The 19,075-nt window shown below is 58.3% G+C and overlaps 1 protein-coding gene across 1 annotated transcript; it reads left to right on the forward strand.

The window, feature by feature from the left end:
• Window positions 1-5,229: 5,229 nt before the first annotated feature.
• LOC144338873 (A-kinase anchor protein 17A-like) lies at window positions 5,230-18,170 on the forward strand. Its single transcript, XM_077989789.1, has 5 exons — window positions 5,230-5,401; window positions 7,069-7,849; window positions 8,948-9,096; window positions 14,766-15,006; window positions 16,241-18,170. The coding sequence occupies exons 2-5, from the start codon at window positions 7,088-7,090 to the stop codon at window positions 17,177-17,179; spliced, it is 2,091 nt and encodes a 696-aa protein (XP_077845915.1). The 5' UTR covers window positions 5,230-5,401; window positions 7,069-7,087; the 3' UTR covers window positions 17,180-18,170.
• The last annotated feature ends 905 nt before the right edge of the window (window positions 18,171-19,075 follow it).

A 19,075-nucleotide genomic window follows, 5' to 3' on the forward strand; every position in this document is an offset into this window, starting at 1 on the left:
GATGGGGTTTCATCACGTTGACCAGGCTGGTCTCGAACTCATGACCTCAGGTGATCCACCCACCTCGGCCTCCCAAATTGTTGGGATTAGAGGGGTGAGCCACCGTGCCCAGCCTAGTTTTACTTTTCATCTTTTTAGAGACAGAGTCTACCTCTGTCACCCAGTCTACAGTGCAATGGTGTGATCACAGCTCACTGCAGCCTTAAACTCCTGGGCTCAAGTAATCTTCCCACCTCAGCCTCCCAAGTAGCTGGGACCACAGGCACATGCCACCATGCCTGGCTAGTTTTAAATTTTTTTTTAGAAGTGGGGTCTCACTATGTTGTCCAGGCTGGTCTTGAACTCTTGGGCTTTTTCTATGTTAGCCTCCAAAAGTGCCGGTATTACATGCATGAGACAATCCAGACGTTTTCTTTCCTTTTCTTTTTTTTTTTTTTTTTTGAGACAGAGTCTTGCTCTGTCGCCCAGGCTGGAGTGCAATGGGGTGATCTCGGCTCACTGCAACCTCCGCCTCCTGGGTTCAAGCGATTCTCCTGCCTCGGCCTCCTGAGTAGCTGGGACTACAGGCGCCCGCCACCACGCCCGGCTAGTTTTTTGTATTTTTAGTAGAGACGGGGTTTCACCGTGTTAGCCAGGATGGTCTCCATCTCCTGACCTCGTGATCCGCCTGCCTCGGCCTCCCAAAGTGCTGGGATGACAGGCGTGAGCCACCGCGCCCGGCCCCAGACCTTCTTTTAAAGTACTCACCTGATTAGGTCAGGTCCACCTAGAATACGCTCCTCTTTGATTATCTGGAAGTCAGTTGACTAGAGACCTTAACTGCATCTGGAAAGTGCTGGCACCTTTGCCATAGCATCATGGGACTGATATCTCAGACTATTTTTATTTGCCTTTCATGCTCAATTCGGGGAAATTATACAGACTGGGTACACAGGAAGAAATCATGGCTATCTCCCTATGACAAAGAATTACAGCTGCAGATACCAGAGAACTTTGTTTTTTTATTTCTGGGGTACATTCAGGAGAGGGGGATGTTTTGCTCCAAAATGTTTTACAAGTGGGGTCTCACTACACTGTCCAGGCTTAGGAGGCCAAGCATTTTCCTTCAACATTTTCCAAATTACGATAATCATCCTTTGGTGCTTGCTGGTTCTGAAGGAGTGACGATCTCCTTCTGAATTCGCTTTGTGAAATACCTTCAGGGAGCTAGCCGAGTGGCAAAGCTCCCCGCGGAAGCACACACCAATGGTATGTAAAGCAGCAGCTGCGAGAAGAATTTTAAAGAGAACCCCAAACGCTTTCGTGTCCCTAAGAAGAAGGAGACTGTACATGAAGGCAGCAAAGGGGTGTGTCTCACTGAGAAGCCTGCTTGGGTTCACAGAATGGTCCCCGTCCTGGGCACCCTGGTGTGTTTGGTCAAGTTGAGACTCATAATCATATTAATATTAGCCTTTAGGGACATCATGGCTCACACAATGCAAATGACCCCCAAATACCCACAAGCCCTCTTCTTTCCTCCCCTCCCCTCCCTTCCCCTCCCCTTCCCTTCTTTCCTCCCATCCCCTCCTCCACTCCCCTCCCCTCCCCTCTCTTCCCCTCCCCTCCCCTCCCTTCCCCTCCCCTCCCCTCCTTTCCTCCTGTCCCCCCTCCTCCCATCCCCTCCCCTCCCCTCCCCTCCCTTCCCCTCCCCTCCCTTCCCCTCCCCACCCCTCCTTTCCCCTCCCCTCCCCTCCTTTCCTCCCGTCCCCTCCTCCCATCCCCTCCCCTCCCCTCCCTTCCCCTCCCCTCCCCTCCCTTCCCCTCCCCTCCCCTCCTTTCCTCCCGTCCCCTCCTCCCATCCCCTCCCCTCCCCTCCCTTCCCCTCCCCTCCCCTCCCTTCCCCTCCCCTCCTTTCCTCCCGTCCCCTCCTCCCATCCCCTCCCCTCCCCTCCCCTTCTTTCCTCCCGTCCCCTCCTCCACTCCCCTCCCCTCCCCTTCTTTCCTCCTGTCCCCTCCTCCACTCCCCTCCCCTCCTTTCCCCTCCCCTCCCCTTCCCTTCTTTCCTCCCGTCCCCTCCTCCACTCCCCTCCCCTCCCCTTCTTTCCTCCTGTCCCCTCCTCCACTCCCCTCCCCTCCTTTCCCCTCCCCTCCCCTTCCCTTCTTTCCTCCCATCCCCTCCTCCACTCCCCTCCCCTCCCCTCCTTTCCCCTCACCTCCCCTTCCCTTCTTTTCTCCCGTCCCCTCCTCCACTTCCCTGCCCTCCCCTCCCTTCCCCTCCCCTTCCTTCCCTTCCCCTCCACTTCCCTCCCTTCTTCTCCCTTCTTTTCTCCCGTCCTCTCCTCTACTCCCCTCCCCTCCCCTTGCCTTCTTTCCTCTCCCTTCTTTTCTCCCGTCCCCTCCTCCACTCCCCTCCCCTCCCTTGCCCTCCCCTTCCTTCCCTTTCCCTCCCCTTCCCTCCCTTCCCCTGCCCTTCCTTCCCTTCCCCTCCCCTTCCCTCCCTTCCCCTCCTCTTCCCTCCCTTCCTCTCCCTTCTTTCCTCCCGTCCCCTCCTCCCCTCCCCTCCCCTCCCCTTCTTTTGAGATGGAGTCTTGGCCTTGTCACCCAGGCTGGAGTGCAATGGCGCAACCTCAGCTCACTGCAACCTCCACCTCCCATGTTCAAACCGTTCTCCTGCCTCAGCCTCCCTCAGTAGCTGGAACTACAGGCGCCCGCCACCATGCCCGGCTAATTTTTTGTATTTTTACTGAAGACAGACAGGGTTTCACCACGTTGGCCACGCTGGTCTCAAACTGCTGACCCCAGGTGATCCACCCGCCTCAGCCTCCCAAAGTGCTGGGATGACAGGCATGAGCCACCGTACGGTCCTGGAGGCTGAGTCCAAGATCGATGAGTGGGAGGTTCAGGGCCTGGTGAGGACCTGCTTCCTGGTTCACTGATGGTTCCTTCTGGCTGTGTCCTCACATGGTGGAAAGGGCGAGGGAGCCCTGTGGGGCCTGTCTTCTAAGAGCACAAATCCCACTCATGACCTAACCACCTCCTAAAAACCCCACCCTCTAATATTCTTGCAGTGGGTGAGGACAGAAGCCATTTCTCTTACTGTCTCCTGCCTCTGAAGAGGAGGAGGAAGTAAAAGCTGAAAAACAACAGGAATGAAGTTAGTGGCAAGACCAGCCGGGTGCCACGGATGACCAGGCCTGAGGTTAAAAGATTAACCCCCCACTCGAACCACATGTGCTCTCCATCTATCACCACCCTTTCACGTGGAACCCCTTCCAGTTGTAAGCCCTTCAAAGGCCCGGGAACTCCGTCTTCGGGGAGCTCGGCTCTTAAGACTCGAGTCTGCCGACGCTCCCGGCCGAATAATAAAACCTCTTCCTTCTTTAATCCAGTGTCTGAGGAGTTTTGTCTGCGGCTCGTCCTGCTACACGGGAACTGAGTTTGCACTTGAGTCTTAGAAGGACAGAAACACGGAAGGTATAGCAACCCTCTCACACAGCCTGGTCCCTCTGAAGCCTGCCTGGGTTCACAGAACGGTACCCCTTCCCGGGGCCCCTGGTGCGTTCGCTTTCTCCTTTGTCACCTGCTGACGTTGAGAAATGCAAGATTCCTGTTGTGATGCTCTGACCCTGGATTTCCACTTTGGGGACCTGTGGCATATTTCGGACATCAGAAACACGTACTTCTCACATGGAGCCTGGCATACTTAATAAACAACAAATTATAATAAATAAATGAATAATGCGTTATAAATTATCATTATTTATTTACTGGAGACAGAGTCTCGCTCTTGTCACCCAGGCTGGAGTGCAGTGGCGTGATCTCGGCTCACTGCAACCTCCGCCTCCCGGGTTCAAGTGATTCTCCTGCCTCAGCCTCCTGAGTAGCTAGGACTACAGGCACCCACTTCCATACCTGGCTAGTTTTTTGTCTTTTTAATAGAGACGAGGTTTCACCATGCTGCCCAGGCTGGTCTTTTTTTTTTTTTTTTTTTTTTTGAGACGGAGTCTTGCTCTGTTGCCCAGGCTGGAGTGCAGTGCTGCGATCTCGGCTCACTGCAAGCTCCACCTCCCGGGTTCATGCCATTCTCCTGCCTCAGCCTCCCTAGTGGCTGGGACTACAGGTGCCTGCCACACCCCCTACTAATTTTTTTTTTTGTATTTTTAGTGGAGATAGGGTTTCACCATGTTAGCCGGGATGGTCTCCATCTCCTGACCTCATCATTCGCCCGTCTCGGCCTCCCAAAGTGCTGGGATTACAGGCGTGAGCCACCACGCCTGGCCCCAGGCTGGTCTTGAACTGTTGACCTTGTGATCTGCCCACCTTGGCCTCCCAAAGTGCTGGGATTACCGGCGTGAGCCACCGCACTTGGCCTCATTTATTATTTTATAGTTACATTATAAATTGTCATTTATTATTTCATAATTACATTATAAATCATTTCATAATTACATTAAATATTGTCAGTTATTTCATAATTACAGTATAGATTATCATTATTTCATAATGACATTATAAATTAATTTTATGATTATATTACACATTAGCATTTATTTCATAATTACATTAGATTATCATTTATTTTTAAATTACATGATAAATTATTTATTATTTCATAATTACATACATTATTTTATAATTACAAATTATCATTTGTTTCATAATCACAATACAAATTATCTTAATTTCATAATACCATTGAAAGTTGTCATTTATTATTTCATAATTACATTATGTAATGGTATGCGTTAATAACTATTAATAATACAATAATTAACAATTCAATTAATAATTAACTAGCAATGTATAATATGTAATTCTATAATTACGTCATAGAATATGATATCTAAGTTATACATAAATTATATTATTCAAGTATATTACACACAATTTGTAAGTATAGTATAGAATCCCGTTACAGGATTATATTTATATAATATAAATATATTATTATATTTCAGAATTTTATTATAGATATTTGACTCTATAATTGGAATTTAGACCCCACACCGACCCCCCTTCCTGTTTGGCTGAAGGGCGATGGCCGCAGATCCTGGCCGAGGGACGCCCCTGGTTACCCGCAAGCAGGTGGCCGCATCGGGGCGGGGGGGGGGGGGGCACCTGGCCTGGCGCACGCGCAGTGCAAAAGGCCGGGCTCCCGGAAGTCCCGCCTTCCAGGGCGGGGCCAGGACCAGGAGGAGAAACCCGGTGTCGCCGCGCGGCCGCTTCCGCGAGCCCTCGCGCCGGAAACGGAAATGCGTCACAGAGGGCGGGCGGCGACGGCGGTGGCGGCGTCGGAGGCGCCTCCAGGGGACGGTGGCGGCGCCGGGTGGTGAGGCCGCGCCTGTCCGGGGGTCGTCGGGGGACGGCGGGAGCTTGGGCCAGCGGCGGCGGCGGCCTGGGACGCAGGCGGAGCCCCGCGCAGGTGAGTGCCGCCCCCGGGCCTGGCGAACGCTTCGCTGGTCGGACCGGGCCCGGGGGGCCGGGGCTTGGGAGGCGGGGCTGGGGCCTGGGGGCGGGGCCTGGGGTCTCGGAGGGGAGGGGGCTGGGGTTGGGGGGCGTGGGGTGGCCTCGGGGGGCTGAGAGCGCCGGGGGCCGTACGGGGGAACCGGGGGCTGGGAGGTCTGCGGTCGGGTCCGGGGGTCCCGGGAAGTAGGGGTGGGGGCTGGAGCGGTTCCGGGGACTCCACCGAGGGAGCTGAGGCCTGGAGCGGTCTCGGAGGGCTGGGAGCTCGGGGGACCAGTTGGGGGGTCCCCAGGGTTCGGCGAGCGGGAGACTGGGAGGCCTGGGACTAGCGGACGTGGCGCTGCGGTCGCTCCCAGGTCTACACTGGGAAGCCAGGGGCTGTCCGGGGGTTTCGGAGGCGGGGGCTTTGGGGCTCATCCAGGAGTGCGGTGACCGAGGGGCGGGGGGTACCGAGTGGCCGAGGGCCTGAGAATGCGTGGGGCCTTTCCGGGGGTGCCAGGGGCAGCCCGAGGCTATGCTGGGGGGCTGCGGTAGGTGGGAAGACCAGGGGCAGTGCCGGGTACTGGGGGTTGGGCAGCCAGGTGTACCGGGGTGGTCGGGGGGCGCTGGAGGCCACCGTGGGGAGGGTTCCTTGGTGGTGCAATTGCTGGGGCCGCCTGGGTTCTAGGGGGAGGGTTCCCTGGTCTCTGCCCAGGCTGGAGCTCCTCCCTTGTGCCCCACTGACCTTTTCTGGTAGCTTTTCTACCCTCCCTCCCTCTTTCGCGCCTCCCACCTCCGGCTTGGGCGAGGAGGCCGTGTCCTGGGCCTGGCAGGAGGCCTCCAGGTGGATGTGGTGGGCGGCCGGGCCAGAGGCGGTCACCTGGGATGTTCAGGTTTCTGTGAGTGAAGCTTCCTCTGCTTGGAGCTGGCCGTCAGGAAGTGGCTGCCCGTCAGCTCCGTAGGGAACAGGTGTGGGTTAAAGAAGGTGGGTGGGTGGAGGAAGAAGGCACAGATGGGGGACTCTGGCCCCCAGCTTTTGGAAAGTTCCTTGTACTTTCTGGCTTTGAGTGGGTTAAAGCTGGGATACGTCTGGCCTTCGTGGAGATCACTAGGGTTCATGGTTCTGGATTGTTTTTGTAGCCGGAGACTTCCTGTTTTATCAGTGCAAGTACAGGGCCGCCGCCCCCTCCACAGCGCCCTTCCAGATGCCTGCAGCTGTGCTCTCCCTGGCCCCTTCCCTTCCCGCCAGTGTCTTTCTGCACCTTCCCGTGGAGCTAGGCGTTTGTAGCTTCCCCGTCCCTACTTGACCTGCATGAGGGGTCTGGTCGCGCTCAGCTTCCTATTCTGCAGGCCTTGGGAGCTGCTGGGTGCTGGATGTAGGGTGTCGGGCAGTGCTGGCCGAGGCTTCGACACTAACCTGTTCTTTATCAGCTCGGCTTTTTCCCCTTTAGTGTACTCTTAATGATTTTAAAGAGTAAAAAACTCCGTCGAGATGGCTTTTAACAAAGGAGAAACCGGTCTCTGGCACAGCAGAGAGACACTGCCGTTTCTCTCCTCCGAGTCCCAGAGTGCCGGCTGGTGCGGCCCCTCCTCCTTGGCGGGGGAGCCGGTGGGGCCGACGCTGACCGTCTGCATCTTCTGTTTCAGGCCCAAGGTCCCGGAGGCTATGGCAGCGGCTACCATCGTGCACGACACGTCTGAGGCCGTGGAGCTCTGCCCCGCGTACGGCTTGTACCTGAAGCCCATCACCAAGATGACCATCAGCGTGGCGCTCCCGCAGCTGAAGCAGCCGGGGAAGTCCATCTCCAACTGGGAGGTGATGGAGAGGCTGAAGGGCATGGTGCACAACCACCAGTTCTCCACGCTGCGTATTTCCAAGAGCACCATGGACTTCATCCGCTTCGAGGGGGAGGTGGAGAACAAGAGCCTGGTCAAGTCTTTCCTGGCCTGCCTGGACGGCAAGACCATCAAGCTCAGCGGCTTCTCCGACATCCTGAAGGTGCGCGCGGCCGAGTTCAAGATCGACTTCCCCACCCGCCACGACTGGGACTCCTTCTTCCGCGACGCCAAGGACATGAACGAGACCCTGCCGGGGGAGCGGCCGGACACCATCCACCTGGAGGGGCTGCCCTGCAAGTGGTTCGCCCTGAAGGAGTCGGGCTCCGAGAAGCCCAGCGAGGACGTCCTGGTCAAGGTGTTTGAGAAGTTCGGGGAGATCCGGAATGTGGACATCCCCATGCTGGACCCCTACCGCGAGGAGATGACGGGCCGCAACTTCCACACCTTCAGTTTCGGGGGGCACTTGAACTTCGAGGCCTACGTGCAGTACCGCGAGTACGTGGGCTTCATCCAGGCCATGAGCGCCCTGCGCGGGATGAAACTCATGTACAAGGGCGAGGACGGCAAGGCCGTGGCCTGCAACATCAAGGTGAGCCCTGGGCGCCGAGACCCACGCGCTTCCTCCCTCGGGCGGCTTCCTTCCAGCAGGGTCAGTAGATCGCTCCCAGCCACACCGCTTAGGCTGTGGGGACCTCCCCTGAGTAAAACGACAGCAACAGCCCCGTTCCCGTCGAATTTCAGGGACACAGGCGTGAGGTCGAGTAGGGGGTCCGTGCTGTGGTTTTGGAAATTCGGTATCTGAAGGAAGATGTCTAGTAGGTGAGGGTTGGACCCTCAGGAACTGTGACAGGGATTTGAACCGTATCAGAACCAAGAGAACCTGGCCTTCCCAGAATGCTCCTTGAAACTAGGGATTAACGTTCCCTTAAGCCTCATGCGCTGTTTGTTTGTTTTTGAGACAGAGTATCGATCTGTCACCCAGGCTGGAGTGCAGTGGCACGATCTCTGCTCACTGCAACCTCCGCCTCCTGGGTCCGAGCGATTCTCCTGCCTCAGCCTCCCGAGTAGCTGGGACTACAGACACGTGCCACCACGTCTGGCTAATTTTTATATTTTTAGTAGAGACAGGGTTTCGCCGTATTGGCCAGGCCGGTCTCGAACTCCCGACTGTGTGATCTGCCCGCCTGGGCCTCCCAAAGTACTGGGATGACAGGCGTGAGCCACCGTGCCCGGCCTTGCCTCATGTATTTCGACCCGTGTTGGCTTCGTGGTGACAAATGAACCAGCCTCCTGGAGGAGGTTTTGTGGCCTTAAGATGTGCCCCGTGGGCGTGGGCAGGAGGCCCCGGGGTGGCTCTGGCCACAGGAGACGGTGGAGCCGGGTAGCGGAAGGGGAACCGTGTCTTGCCGCGGTGGCGTGTCACTTGTGTCCAGTAAGTGGCGAGGGGTAGTTGGTGTTCCTTGTAACTCTGTGGGATGAGCTAAGTCTTGAGCTACTGATGGTGACTTGGAGGGAGTGGTTTGGCTTCTGGGCCCCACTGTCTGGGTCTGCACCGGACGTGAGTGGTGAGCGGGAGCTCAGGCTCTGAGGACTTGGCCCTGTGGCCCGGGAGAGGGAGAGGGTGCCTGGCCGTGTGTCTGGGGGGCTTTGGGGGAAGGCCGTCTCACACTGTTTTTTGCTTTTAAAGGTTTCTTTTGATTCGACCAAACACCTGAGTGATGCGTCAATTAAGAAGCGGCAGCTGGAGAGGCAGAAGCTTCAGGAACTGGAGCAGCAAAGAGAAGAACAGAAGCGCAGAGAGAAGGAAGCGGAGGAGAGGCAGCGAGCGGAGGAAAGGTACCTTCTGCGGGAGGGGCCCTCGGCGCCGGTGTCCGGCACCTGGGAGTGTGCGCAGACTCGTGTGCGTGTGTATGCATGTATTCCTGTGTGGGTGTGTGCGTGCTTGTGAGCTTGTGTGTACCTGTGTGCGTGGAGGCATGTGTGCCTGTGAACCGGTGTGTGTGCTTTGTATGTACGTATGTGTGCCCGTGTGTGTGCCTGTGCGTCTGTGCACCTGTGCCTGTGTGTGTGCATGCGTGCCTCTCTGTGCGTCTGTGCCCACGTGTGCCCACGTGTGTGTGCATGTGTCTGTGAGCTCGTATGTGTACCTTTGTGCATGTGTGCCCATGTGTGTGCCTCTGCATCTGTGCACATGTGCCTGTAAGCTCCTGTGTACCTGTGTGCACGTGTGTGTACCTGTGTGCATATGTACGCATGTGTGCCCACGTGTGTGTGCCTCTGCATCTGTGCACACGTGCCTGTGTGTGTGTACATGTGTGTGAGCTCGTGTGTGTACCTGTGTGCATATGTGTGCATGTGTGCCCACGTGTGTGCCTCTGCATCTGTGCACACGTGCCTGTGTGTGCATGTGTGAGCTCGTGTGTGTACCTGTGTGCATATGTACGCATGTGTGCCCACGTGTGTGTGCCTCTGCATCTGTGCACACATGCCTGTGTGTGTGTACATGTGTGAGCTCGTGTGTGTACCTGTGTGCATATGTGTGCGTGTGTGCCCACGTGTGTGCCTCTGCATCTGTGCACACGTGCCTGTGTGTGTGTACATGTGTGTGAGCTCGTGTGTGTACCTGTGTGCATATGTGTGCATGTGTGCCCACGTGTGTGTGCCTCTGCATCTGTGCACACGTGCCTGTGTGTGTGTTCATGTGTGTGAGCTCGTGTGTGTACCTGTGTGCATATGTGTGCATGTGTGCCCACGTGTGTGTGCCTCTGCATCTGTGCACACGTGCCTGTGTGTGCATGCATGCCTGTGAGCTCATGTGCGTACCTGTGTGTATGCGTGTTTGCCCCGGTGTGTGCCTTTGCATGTGTGCACACGTGTCTGTGTGTGCATGCGTTCCTGTGAGCTCACGTACCTGTGTGCATGTGTGTACCTGTGTGCGTATGTACACATGTGTGCCCTCATGTGTGTGCTCCTCTGCATCTGTGCACACAGCACACATATGCCTATGTGCATGCTTGTGTGCCTGTGACCCTGTGTGTGTACTTGTGTGTGTGTGCACGTATGGGTGTGTGTGCGTGCCTGTGGGTGCGCAGCTGTGCACGTGAGGACCTGCGTGAGTGGCTGTTTGAGACGCAGCAGAATATGCGTGTTCTGTTCGTTTTCCTGTCGTACATCATGGTCTGACGTGATCTCTGTCGGTTCCCAGGACCACGCCTTTCCCGAAGGGCCACCTCTTCTCCCTCCACACGCTGTTCACATATCCCACTGAAACAAGCAGAATGCCTTAGCCGTTTGCAAGTTTGCGTTTAGGTTGAGGCTACGTTTACAAAATGAAGTAGAGGGTTGATGGTGATGGCCAGATTTAAAACAAAACAAAAAACCATAGGATAAAAACCCAGTTTCGCTTAAGAGGCCTTTAAAGCAATGGCCTGAGTTGTTCACTGCGGTTGGGGTACCAAAGACAACCTCAGGTCAGTCTTTGTAGCCCTTTTCATCTTCTTAGCATTGCAGGAGGGAACCAACAACTTGCCGTGAATCCCGTGAGGCGGATTCCTCGTTGTCCTTCTCCATCCCTCCTGCTGTGCTGTCTTAGTGAGGCGGACTCCTCCTCCTCCTTCTCCCCCTCCCCCTCCTCCTCCTCCCCCCTCCTCCTCCCCCTCCTCCCCCTCCTCCTCCCCCTCCTCCTCCCCCCTCCTCCTCCCCCCTCCTCCTCCCCCCTCCTCCTCCCCCCTCCTCCTCCTCCTCCTCCCCCCTCCTCCCCCTCCTCCACCACCTCCTCCTCCTCCCCCCTCCTCCTCCCCCCCCCTCCTCCTCCTCCCCCTCCTCCCCCTCCTCCCCCCACCAGGCTGTGCCCTCCGAGGTCTTTAGTGCGTCCTGCACGTCTGTTGCGCTTCATGTCGCCGATACCGAGTCTGGGATGTGTTGGACTTGACTGGGGGCCTCCTGGACAGCCTCCGGTGGGACCGAGTTGGTCCGTTGTGTTTCCGTTTCTCACTGCTTTATGTGACGCTGGTGCCAGTGTGTTGATGTGTGTGGCGGGTGATGTTTGCACGAGAGTCCCGGCACTGAACTCCTGGGAACAGGGCCATCCTGCCCTTGGTGTTCTTTATATAGCCCCCGTTGCCTCCCCAGGGGAGAGTGGGCTGAGGCCTCCTTAGATGAGGCAGGTGCAGCATGTAAGCGAGTGGCCGTGAATGGGCTGGGGGGGCCCAGGTCAGCCGTCAGGAGCCCCAGGACCCAAGGCAGGAAGTACACAGAGGCAGACACCCTGGGAGAACTGGACGTGCTGCTGTGTCGCCATCCTGGGAGAGGGCGGTTCGGATGTGGGGTTGAGTCAGGGTCCCCTGTGTGAGCCGCTGTCAGGCCGACCGGGACAGCCGGGGTGGGAGACCGTCCTGGGACATTACAGGGACTCTTCCGGGGTCAGACACAGCCCAGGCCTGGCTGAATGTGCCTGTCCACGTTCTGGAAGTGGGGAGTGGGACTCAGAGCCTCGGACCTCTCAGTCTTGCAGGACAGTCCCCACAACATTTCAGAAAGCAGCTTGGGGGTGAGGAGAAGCTGCATCCTTGATCTTTCCCTGAGGAGAGATGGGCGTCGGAGAAGTGAAGTGGGCCTCTGCAGGGAAGAGGCCCCGTCCACCTGGCCAGACCACAGAGGGCTTGGGGGATGCGGGGCCAGGCCATGAGCTTCTCCACAGCAGGACAGGGTGGCTGGAGCCCCGGGGGAGGGCCGGCCCGTCGTCAGAGTTGGCGGGGAGGGCTCCAGGGTGGCCGGTGGAGCTGTCCTTCCCCACGCAGGGCCGTACTCGCCCCTGCTGCCCCCCCGTCATTCCTCAGAGGCTGAGCATGAGAGGAGGCCCAGGGCAGCCTCCGGGTTTCTCTCTGGTGGGTGGAAATGAGGCGTGTGTGTTTGGCCCTCACAGGTGACTTGGAGCTTGATGAGTGCTGTCCTCTGAAAGCTGCCCAGCCTTGAGGCGTCGGTGTGAGTCCCGCCTAAGGGCGTGCTATGTGCTGGGCTGCCCTGAGCCGTCCTCTGAGCTCGTGGGGCGGTGACAGCTCACAGGACAGTTAAACCTTCAGCACATGGAACTGCTTGAGGACCTTCATACCCCGGCCGGAGACCGTGTGGATCACTGCCTGGCCGTCGGCACCTGGCCCGGCTTCCTTCTTGGGGTGGTGGAGAGCGGGACGCCTTTTCTCCCGGCCTGCTTCTCTTCATCCCTGTTCCTCTCGCCTTGGTGTCTCCTCTCCCCTTGGTGTCTCCTCTCCCCTTGGTGTCTCCTCTCACCCTGGTGTCTCCTCTCCCCTTGGTGTCTCCTCTCCCCTTGGTGTCTCCTCTCCCCTTGGTGTCTCCTCTCACCCTGGTGTCTCCTCTCCCCTTGGTGTCTCCTCTCCCCTTGGTGTCTCCTCTCCCCTTGGTGTCTCCTCTCCCCTTGGTGTCTCCTCTCCCCTTGGTGTCTCCTCTCCCCTTGGTGTCTCCTCTCCCCTTGGTGTCTCCTCTCCCCTTGGTGTCTCCTCTCCCCTTGGTGTCTCCTCTCCCCTTGGTGTCTCCTCTCCCCTTGGTGTCTCCTCTCCCCTTGGTGTCTCCTCTCCCCTTGGTGTCTCCTCTCCCCTTGGTGTCTCCTCTCCCCTTGGTGTCTCCTCTCCCCTTGGTGTCTCCTCTCACCCTGGTGTCTCCTCTCCCCTTGGTGTCTCCTCTCGCCTTGGTGTCTCCTCTCCCCTTGGTGTGTCCTCTCACCCTGGTGTCTCCTCTCCCCTTGGTGTCTCCTCTCGCCTTGGTGTCTCCTCTCGCCTTGGTGTCTCCTCTCGCCTTGGTGTCTCCTCTCGCCCCGGTGTCTCCTCTCCCCTTGGTGTCTCCTCTCGCCTTGGTGTCTCCTCTCCCCTTGGTGTCTCCTCTCGCCTTGGTGTCTCCTCTCGCCTTGGTGTCTCCTCTCACCCCGGTGTCTCCTCTCCCCTTGGTGTCTCCTCTCCCCTTGGTGTCTCCTCTCGCCTTGGTGTGTCCTCTCCCCTTGGTGTCTCCTCTCGCCTTGGTGTCTCCTCTCCCCTTGGTGTGTCCTCTCACCCTGGTGTCTCCTCTCCCCTTGGTGTCTCCTCTCCCCTTGGTGTCTCTGCGGGTCTACGTCATCCCGTCAGGCCTGCTCAGGTTCCTCGGTGCTGCTTAGAGCTGCACATGGGGCTTCCAGGCCACTCTTCTTCTTCTTTTTTTTTTTTTTTGTTGAGACGGAGTCTCGCTCTGTCACCAGGCTGGAGCGCAGTGGTGCGATCTCGGCTCTCTGCAAGCTCCACCTCCTGGGTTCAAGCGATTCTTCTCATTCTTCTGCCTCAGCCTCCCAAGCAGCTGGGATTACAGGTGCCCGTCACTATGTCCAGCTAATTTTTGTATTTTTAGTAGAGACGGGGTTTCACCGTGTTGGCCAGGATGGTCTTAATCTTTGTGATCTGCCCGCCTCGGCTTCCCAAAGTGCTGGGATTATAGGTGTGAGCCACTGTGCCCGGCCCGGGCCACTCTTACCAGGTCTTGCTGTGTTTCGTCACCGCTGGGCTGCTGGGGCAGGGGTCCCTCCCCGTCCAGCTGTGTGTGTGGTCGCCGCCCTGCTTGTTGAGGTCATGGGTGATCGTCACCCAAAGAAGTGCTGGCGTTGAGTGCAATCGGATGAAGCCACGTGCCCCTCCCCTGGGAAGGGCCCCTCCTGCCCTGCTCCCTCGACGCCCTCTCCACAGCCCCAGGCAGCCGGGCTGGCGGTTTTGTGCCGTCGTGGGTGGGGCCTTTGTAGAATTTCACAGAACGGGGATCTGTGCGGTCTGTTGTCTTCAAGGCCGCATTGTCCACTTGGCTCTGGTGCAGGGCTCTGCACGGCGCGTGTCCCTCCTCCTCCTCCTCCCTGGTGCCCGGGGCCGCCTCCCTGGTGTGCGCGCATGCTGGCCTTCCCTGGTGATTGTTAGAAAGCTTTCCTGTGCAGCTGGAACCTGCTTCCTGGGGCCCCTGCCGTTTGTGCTCAGTGCTGTCCTCTGGACGCATGCACCAGCCGAAGCCGGGCGCCTTACGTGGTTTGGTGGCCATCTGCGTCCTCTGCCGTGCCTGTTTCCGCATTGGGGCGCTGGCCTTTCCTCGGTGGCGGCCACAGATGCTGCACCCCAAGGATCTTCCGCAGTTTCTTGAGTTGTTGCTGATGCTCTTTCCACCGTCCGTCCGTCCGTCTTTCCCCTGGCTGGGGGCGTGGCTTTTGATGTGGTCGATCCGCTGGTCGTTTTCTTGGTGGTTTCAGGGTTGGGTCACGCTTAGCAGGGTGGTGTGTTGGAAGGTCACGGAGGTCCTCGCCCGGCTCACTCCTTCCACCTCTCGGGCTGCTTTGAGTCAGCCGAGGTCCACTTTGGGATAAAGAGTTAAATGCTTAATCGTTCGACTGTGGCCTTTTCCCCCTTGTGTGAAAAGCCACTTGTATGGTGTATCATGTGTTGGCTACAGCTGCTGTCGGTGACAAACCCCCGGTGTGTTCCATGCAGGAAACAGAAGGAGCTGGAAGAGCTGGAGCGAGAGAGGAAAAGAGAAGAGAAGCTTCGCAAGAGGGAGCAGAAGCAGAGGGACCGCCAGCTGCGCCGGAATCAGAAGAAGCTGGAGAAGCTGCAGGCGGAGGAGCAGAAGCAGCTGCAGGAGAAGATCAAGCTGGAGGAGCGCAAGCTGCTGCTGGCCCAGAGGAACCTGCAGTCCATCCGGCTCATCGCCGAGCTGCTCAGCAGAGCCAAGGTACCCGGGGGCTCCCTCTGCCGCCGCCAGCCGCACCCGGGCTGCCCTCGGTGCCCTCCCCTGAAACGCGGGTGGTGTCACGGCGCCGTTTCCCCGCTGGCCGCAGCTGTACCCACAAAACCAGCTTTAGTGCCGAGGATGACGGCTCCTGCCCGGTAGGGTGTAGCACTTGTCTGTCGTTCCCGATGATTTCAGAGCTGTGACGGTTTCCTTTTGCAAAGCTGGTGCATTCAGGTTCCCCGAGCAGGCTGGCAGCCTCCCGGGGGCTGGGGCAGAGGTTCTCTGTTTCCTTTGGGTCCGGGCAGTGGCGGAGAGTGCAGGGGGCCGCTCTCTCTGGCCCGTGCCTCCGTGTGTGGTCAGCTGGCCTGGCTGTGACCTCACCAGTGGCCCAGAGCAGAGGGGCAAGGTGGGCTGGGTGGAGGGCCGAGCACGCAGAGGGGGCCTGCCGTGGGCCCGGGGCCCTCCTCCGCCGTGTGAACCTGGCAGGTCTCACCAGCGCCGGTACTGACGACCCCCTCAGCGCCAAGAGCCTCCTTGCTCCTCCTGCAGGCACGACTGGTAACTCCCATGAGCCCGGGGCCAGGGCCCAGAGACAGACAGACCTCCCCAGGACAGACGTCCCCAGCACGCTCCTTGTCCTCAGGAGGGCTGCGTCCCCCTGGAGTCCAGCGCGGGGCGACCCCATAACCTGTTGTCTGATTACAGTTGTGATAAGTCCCCGGGAAGGAGCATGACAAGAGGCTGAGACATGTGGCAGCCCAGTCCTTACCTCATGGTGAATATTGAAGACACTAACCCAGGCTAGGCCAGGCTCGCCCCGCGGCGGCGGCGGCGGCAGAGGCGGCGTGTGTCTGCGGCGTCATTTCAGCTCCCTGCTGCCGGCGGCCGCTTGTGACCTAACTCCAGGCCCCTGCGTGCAACGTGGCGGGGCTCCCGGCAAGGCCCGGCTCTGCCCGAGAGGCCCGCCCCGGGGCTGTGCCGGGTCGCTTTGCCAAGGGGTTTCCTTCTCACTCAGACGCATGATGGCCCCAGGTGTGGCCGAGGGAGCCGAGGGATGGACGGGCAGGACCTGGCTCGCAGTAGGAGACGCCCCCCGCCCCAGGGCTGGAGTCCAGCCAGGCCGCTGATCCTGCATCCCCAGACCATGGGGCCTCCAAACACCGTCCCAGCTCCTCTCCCAGTGTCCGGCCGGGCTCAGGGGTCAGGCTCAGCCGCGCTTTCCTCTTCCCCGCAGGCCGTGAAGCTACAGGAGCAGGAGCAGAAGGAGGAGAAGCTGCGGCTGCAGCAGCAGGAGGAGCGGCGGCGGCTGCAGGAGGCCGAGCTGCGGCGCGTGGAGGAGGAGAAGGAGCGCGCGCTGGGCCTGCAGCGGAAGGAGCGGGAGCTGCGCGAGCGGCTGCTGAGCATCCTGCTGAGCAAGAAGCCGGACGACGCCCACGCGCACGACGAGCTGGGCGTGGCGCACGCCGACCTGCTGCAGCCGGTCCTGGACATCCTGCAGACCGTGTCGTCCGGCTGCGTGAGCGCCGCCGCGCTGCACCCCCTCGGGGGCCAGCTCCCCGCCGGTGCCCCCAAGGAGACCGCGGCCCAGCCGGAGGCCGACGGCGCTCCCCAAAGCGTGAACGGCAGCGTGGCCGAGGAGGCCCCGTGCAGGGAGGGTCAGAGCGGCTGCCGCGCGGCCCCCGAGGACGGCTCTCCGGAGAAGAGGTGCCCCGGCGGCGTCCTCTCCTGCATTCCCGACAACACCCAGCAGCCCAAGGGCCTCCCTGCCTGCGAGCAGAACGTCTCCAAAAAGGACACCCGGTCGGAACAGGACAAGTGCAACCGGGAGCCCAGCAAGGGCCGGGGCCGGGCCGGCGGAGACGGGCTGGATGAGCGGCACAAGCGGGAGAGGAGCCGGGCCAGGCGGGCGGGCAGCAGGGAGGACGACGGGCGGCCGCGCAAGGAGCGGCGGCCCCACAAGAAGCACGCCTCCAAGGATGACAGCCCCCGCCGGCGCAGCGCCAGCCCGGACCACGCCCGGTCCCGGAGGTCCCACAGCAGAGACAGGCACCGGAGGGAGCGCAGCCGGGAGCGGAAGGGCAGCGCCGGCAGGAAGCACAGCCGCCACCGCCGCCGGAGCGAGCGCTCGCGCTCCCGGTCCCCGAGCAAGCACCGCAGTACCTGGAACAGGTAATGACGGGCGCGGCCTCCCCATGGCCTGTCCGGGAAAGACCAGGACCTGCTCCAGCGTCCTGGCCGCTCCTTGGCCGCTCTCCGTCCACCCCCTGCAAAGCTAAGACCCTCCCGCAGCCAAGAACGTCCAAGGAGCCCGCTGGCAAAGAAGGAAGACCCCACGCTTTAGAGATCCATCTGTCTTCACTCACCGCAGCGTACTTGGCACTTCAGTTTCAAACACGTGGCCCTCGAAAACTTGATCCGATAGCTTTAATACGGCCAGTCCTCTCTCAGTCAGGAAAACCGCACGGACGGACGGTGGTGAGAAGGGCAGAGCTGCCGCATGACTTCCTCCCCACGCGGGGAGCTCTGTGTCTGCTTGGCGACCCCCCCGCGTGCACGGCCCAGGAGGTGCACCTGACGCAGCAGGGGAGACTCCTCAAAGGTGTGGACCACCGGAGTCACACCGGCACTAGAAAGAAAAGCAAAAGCGTTGCCCTGCTGATTTCTCCCTCCCCCTCCCCAGTTTGTAACTTTAACTGATGGGGAAATGCAGGTTGGGTGGGATATGCCGAAACGTGATGCTGACGTGGAGTCACGGGTGAGGAAGGTACAAGTCCTTTGAGATCAAAACCCAAACGGGCCATTCTTTTTAAGGTGTCGGTGTGCGGGGAGTGGTCCCCAATGGTCTGATGCTCCTTAACTTCCAAAACATTCACTTTTTACAACTTCAAGGAATTACGCATAAAAAAGGGTGGTGAAAAAGCTTTGGTTTCTAGTAAAGGTTAGTGCGTGTGGTTTTTTTAAGAAGCTGTTTTGCTAAATTATTTTTACTTGGAATGTTTCAAACAGATTTCAGGCTGCAAACTTGTTAAGTTTTATAATCATTCGCTTCTCCAAGTGAAGCTCAGAAGTACTTAAAAATAGCTGTAACGTTCGCGTTAGGAAAGATGGTGTTTATTCCAGTTTGCATTTTTATGGTGAAATAAAATCCTTTTCCAATGAACTGAGATTTTTCACGCTTACGATTTTTGTTTTTATGTGCCTTGGACTGCGTTATTCCGCTGATTCTAGCCAAGTGCGTCTCAACCCAGTAGAAACCGTTCACTTTTCCTAGACCTGCTGATTCGGTGATCGTACATCACACAGCTCTCCCGGGGCTGTACGGTAGTCACCTTCTGAGAGGAGAATCCTGGGTCCTAAGACGCATCAAATTTGTTTGCTGAGAACATAAACGTAGCCAAATTCAGAAAACCAATCTTTTTTAAAACCAAGGAGCTGTTTTTAAAGCACATTTAAAAGACGGTGGTTCTTTTCCCCACCAAACGTAGTGGTCACGGGTAGTAGTGTCAGCGCTGCCTGGTTGACCCAGGGTGGAATAGTCCCTTCCTCTCTTTAGTTAAATCACATACCTTCTTGGGGACTGGAGGGCTGGACACGTGCCTGTCCCACCCCCAAGCTCATATTGCTAGCGGATAGATGAGCAAATGGCTCTGTGTTGCCTGTGACCAGACACGGAGTGTTTGCAAACATGGGCCTGTCAGAAGTGTATGCACCTGTGTCGGTCTGTCCAGCCCAGCACTGAGCTTTTGCCTGTTCCACAGCTATAAGAACGTTGCCAGGGCCGGGCGCGGTGGCTCACGCCTGTAATCTCAGCACTTTGGGAGGCCGAGGCAGGCGGTTCACCTGAGGTCAGGAGTTCAAGACCAGCGTGGCACCCCGTGTCTCCTAAAAACACAAAACATTAGCCGGGCATGGGGATGGGCGCCTGTCATCCCAGCTACTCGGGATTCCGAGGCAGGAGAATCGCTTGAACCCGGGAGGTGGAGGTTGCAGTGAGCCGAGATCGCGCCACCGCACTCCAGCCTGGTTGACTAGAGCGAAACTCCAAGTCAAAAAAAAAAAAAATGTTGCC

This window comes from Macaca mulatta, chromosome Y (genome assembly GCF_049350105.2).
Source record: "Macaca mulatta isolate MMU2019108-1 chromosome Y, T2T-MMU8v2.0, whole genome shotgun sequence".
Classification (NCBI taxonomy): Eukaryota; Metazoa; Chordata; class Mammalia; order Primates; family Cercopithecidae; genus Macaca; species Macaca mulatta.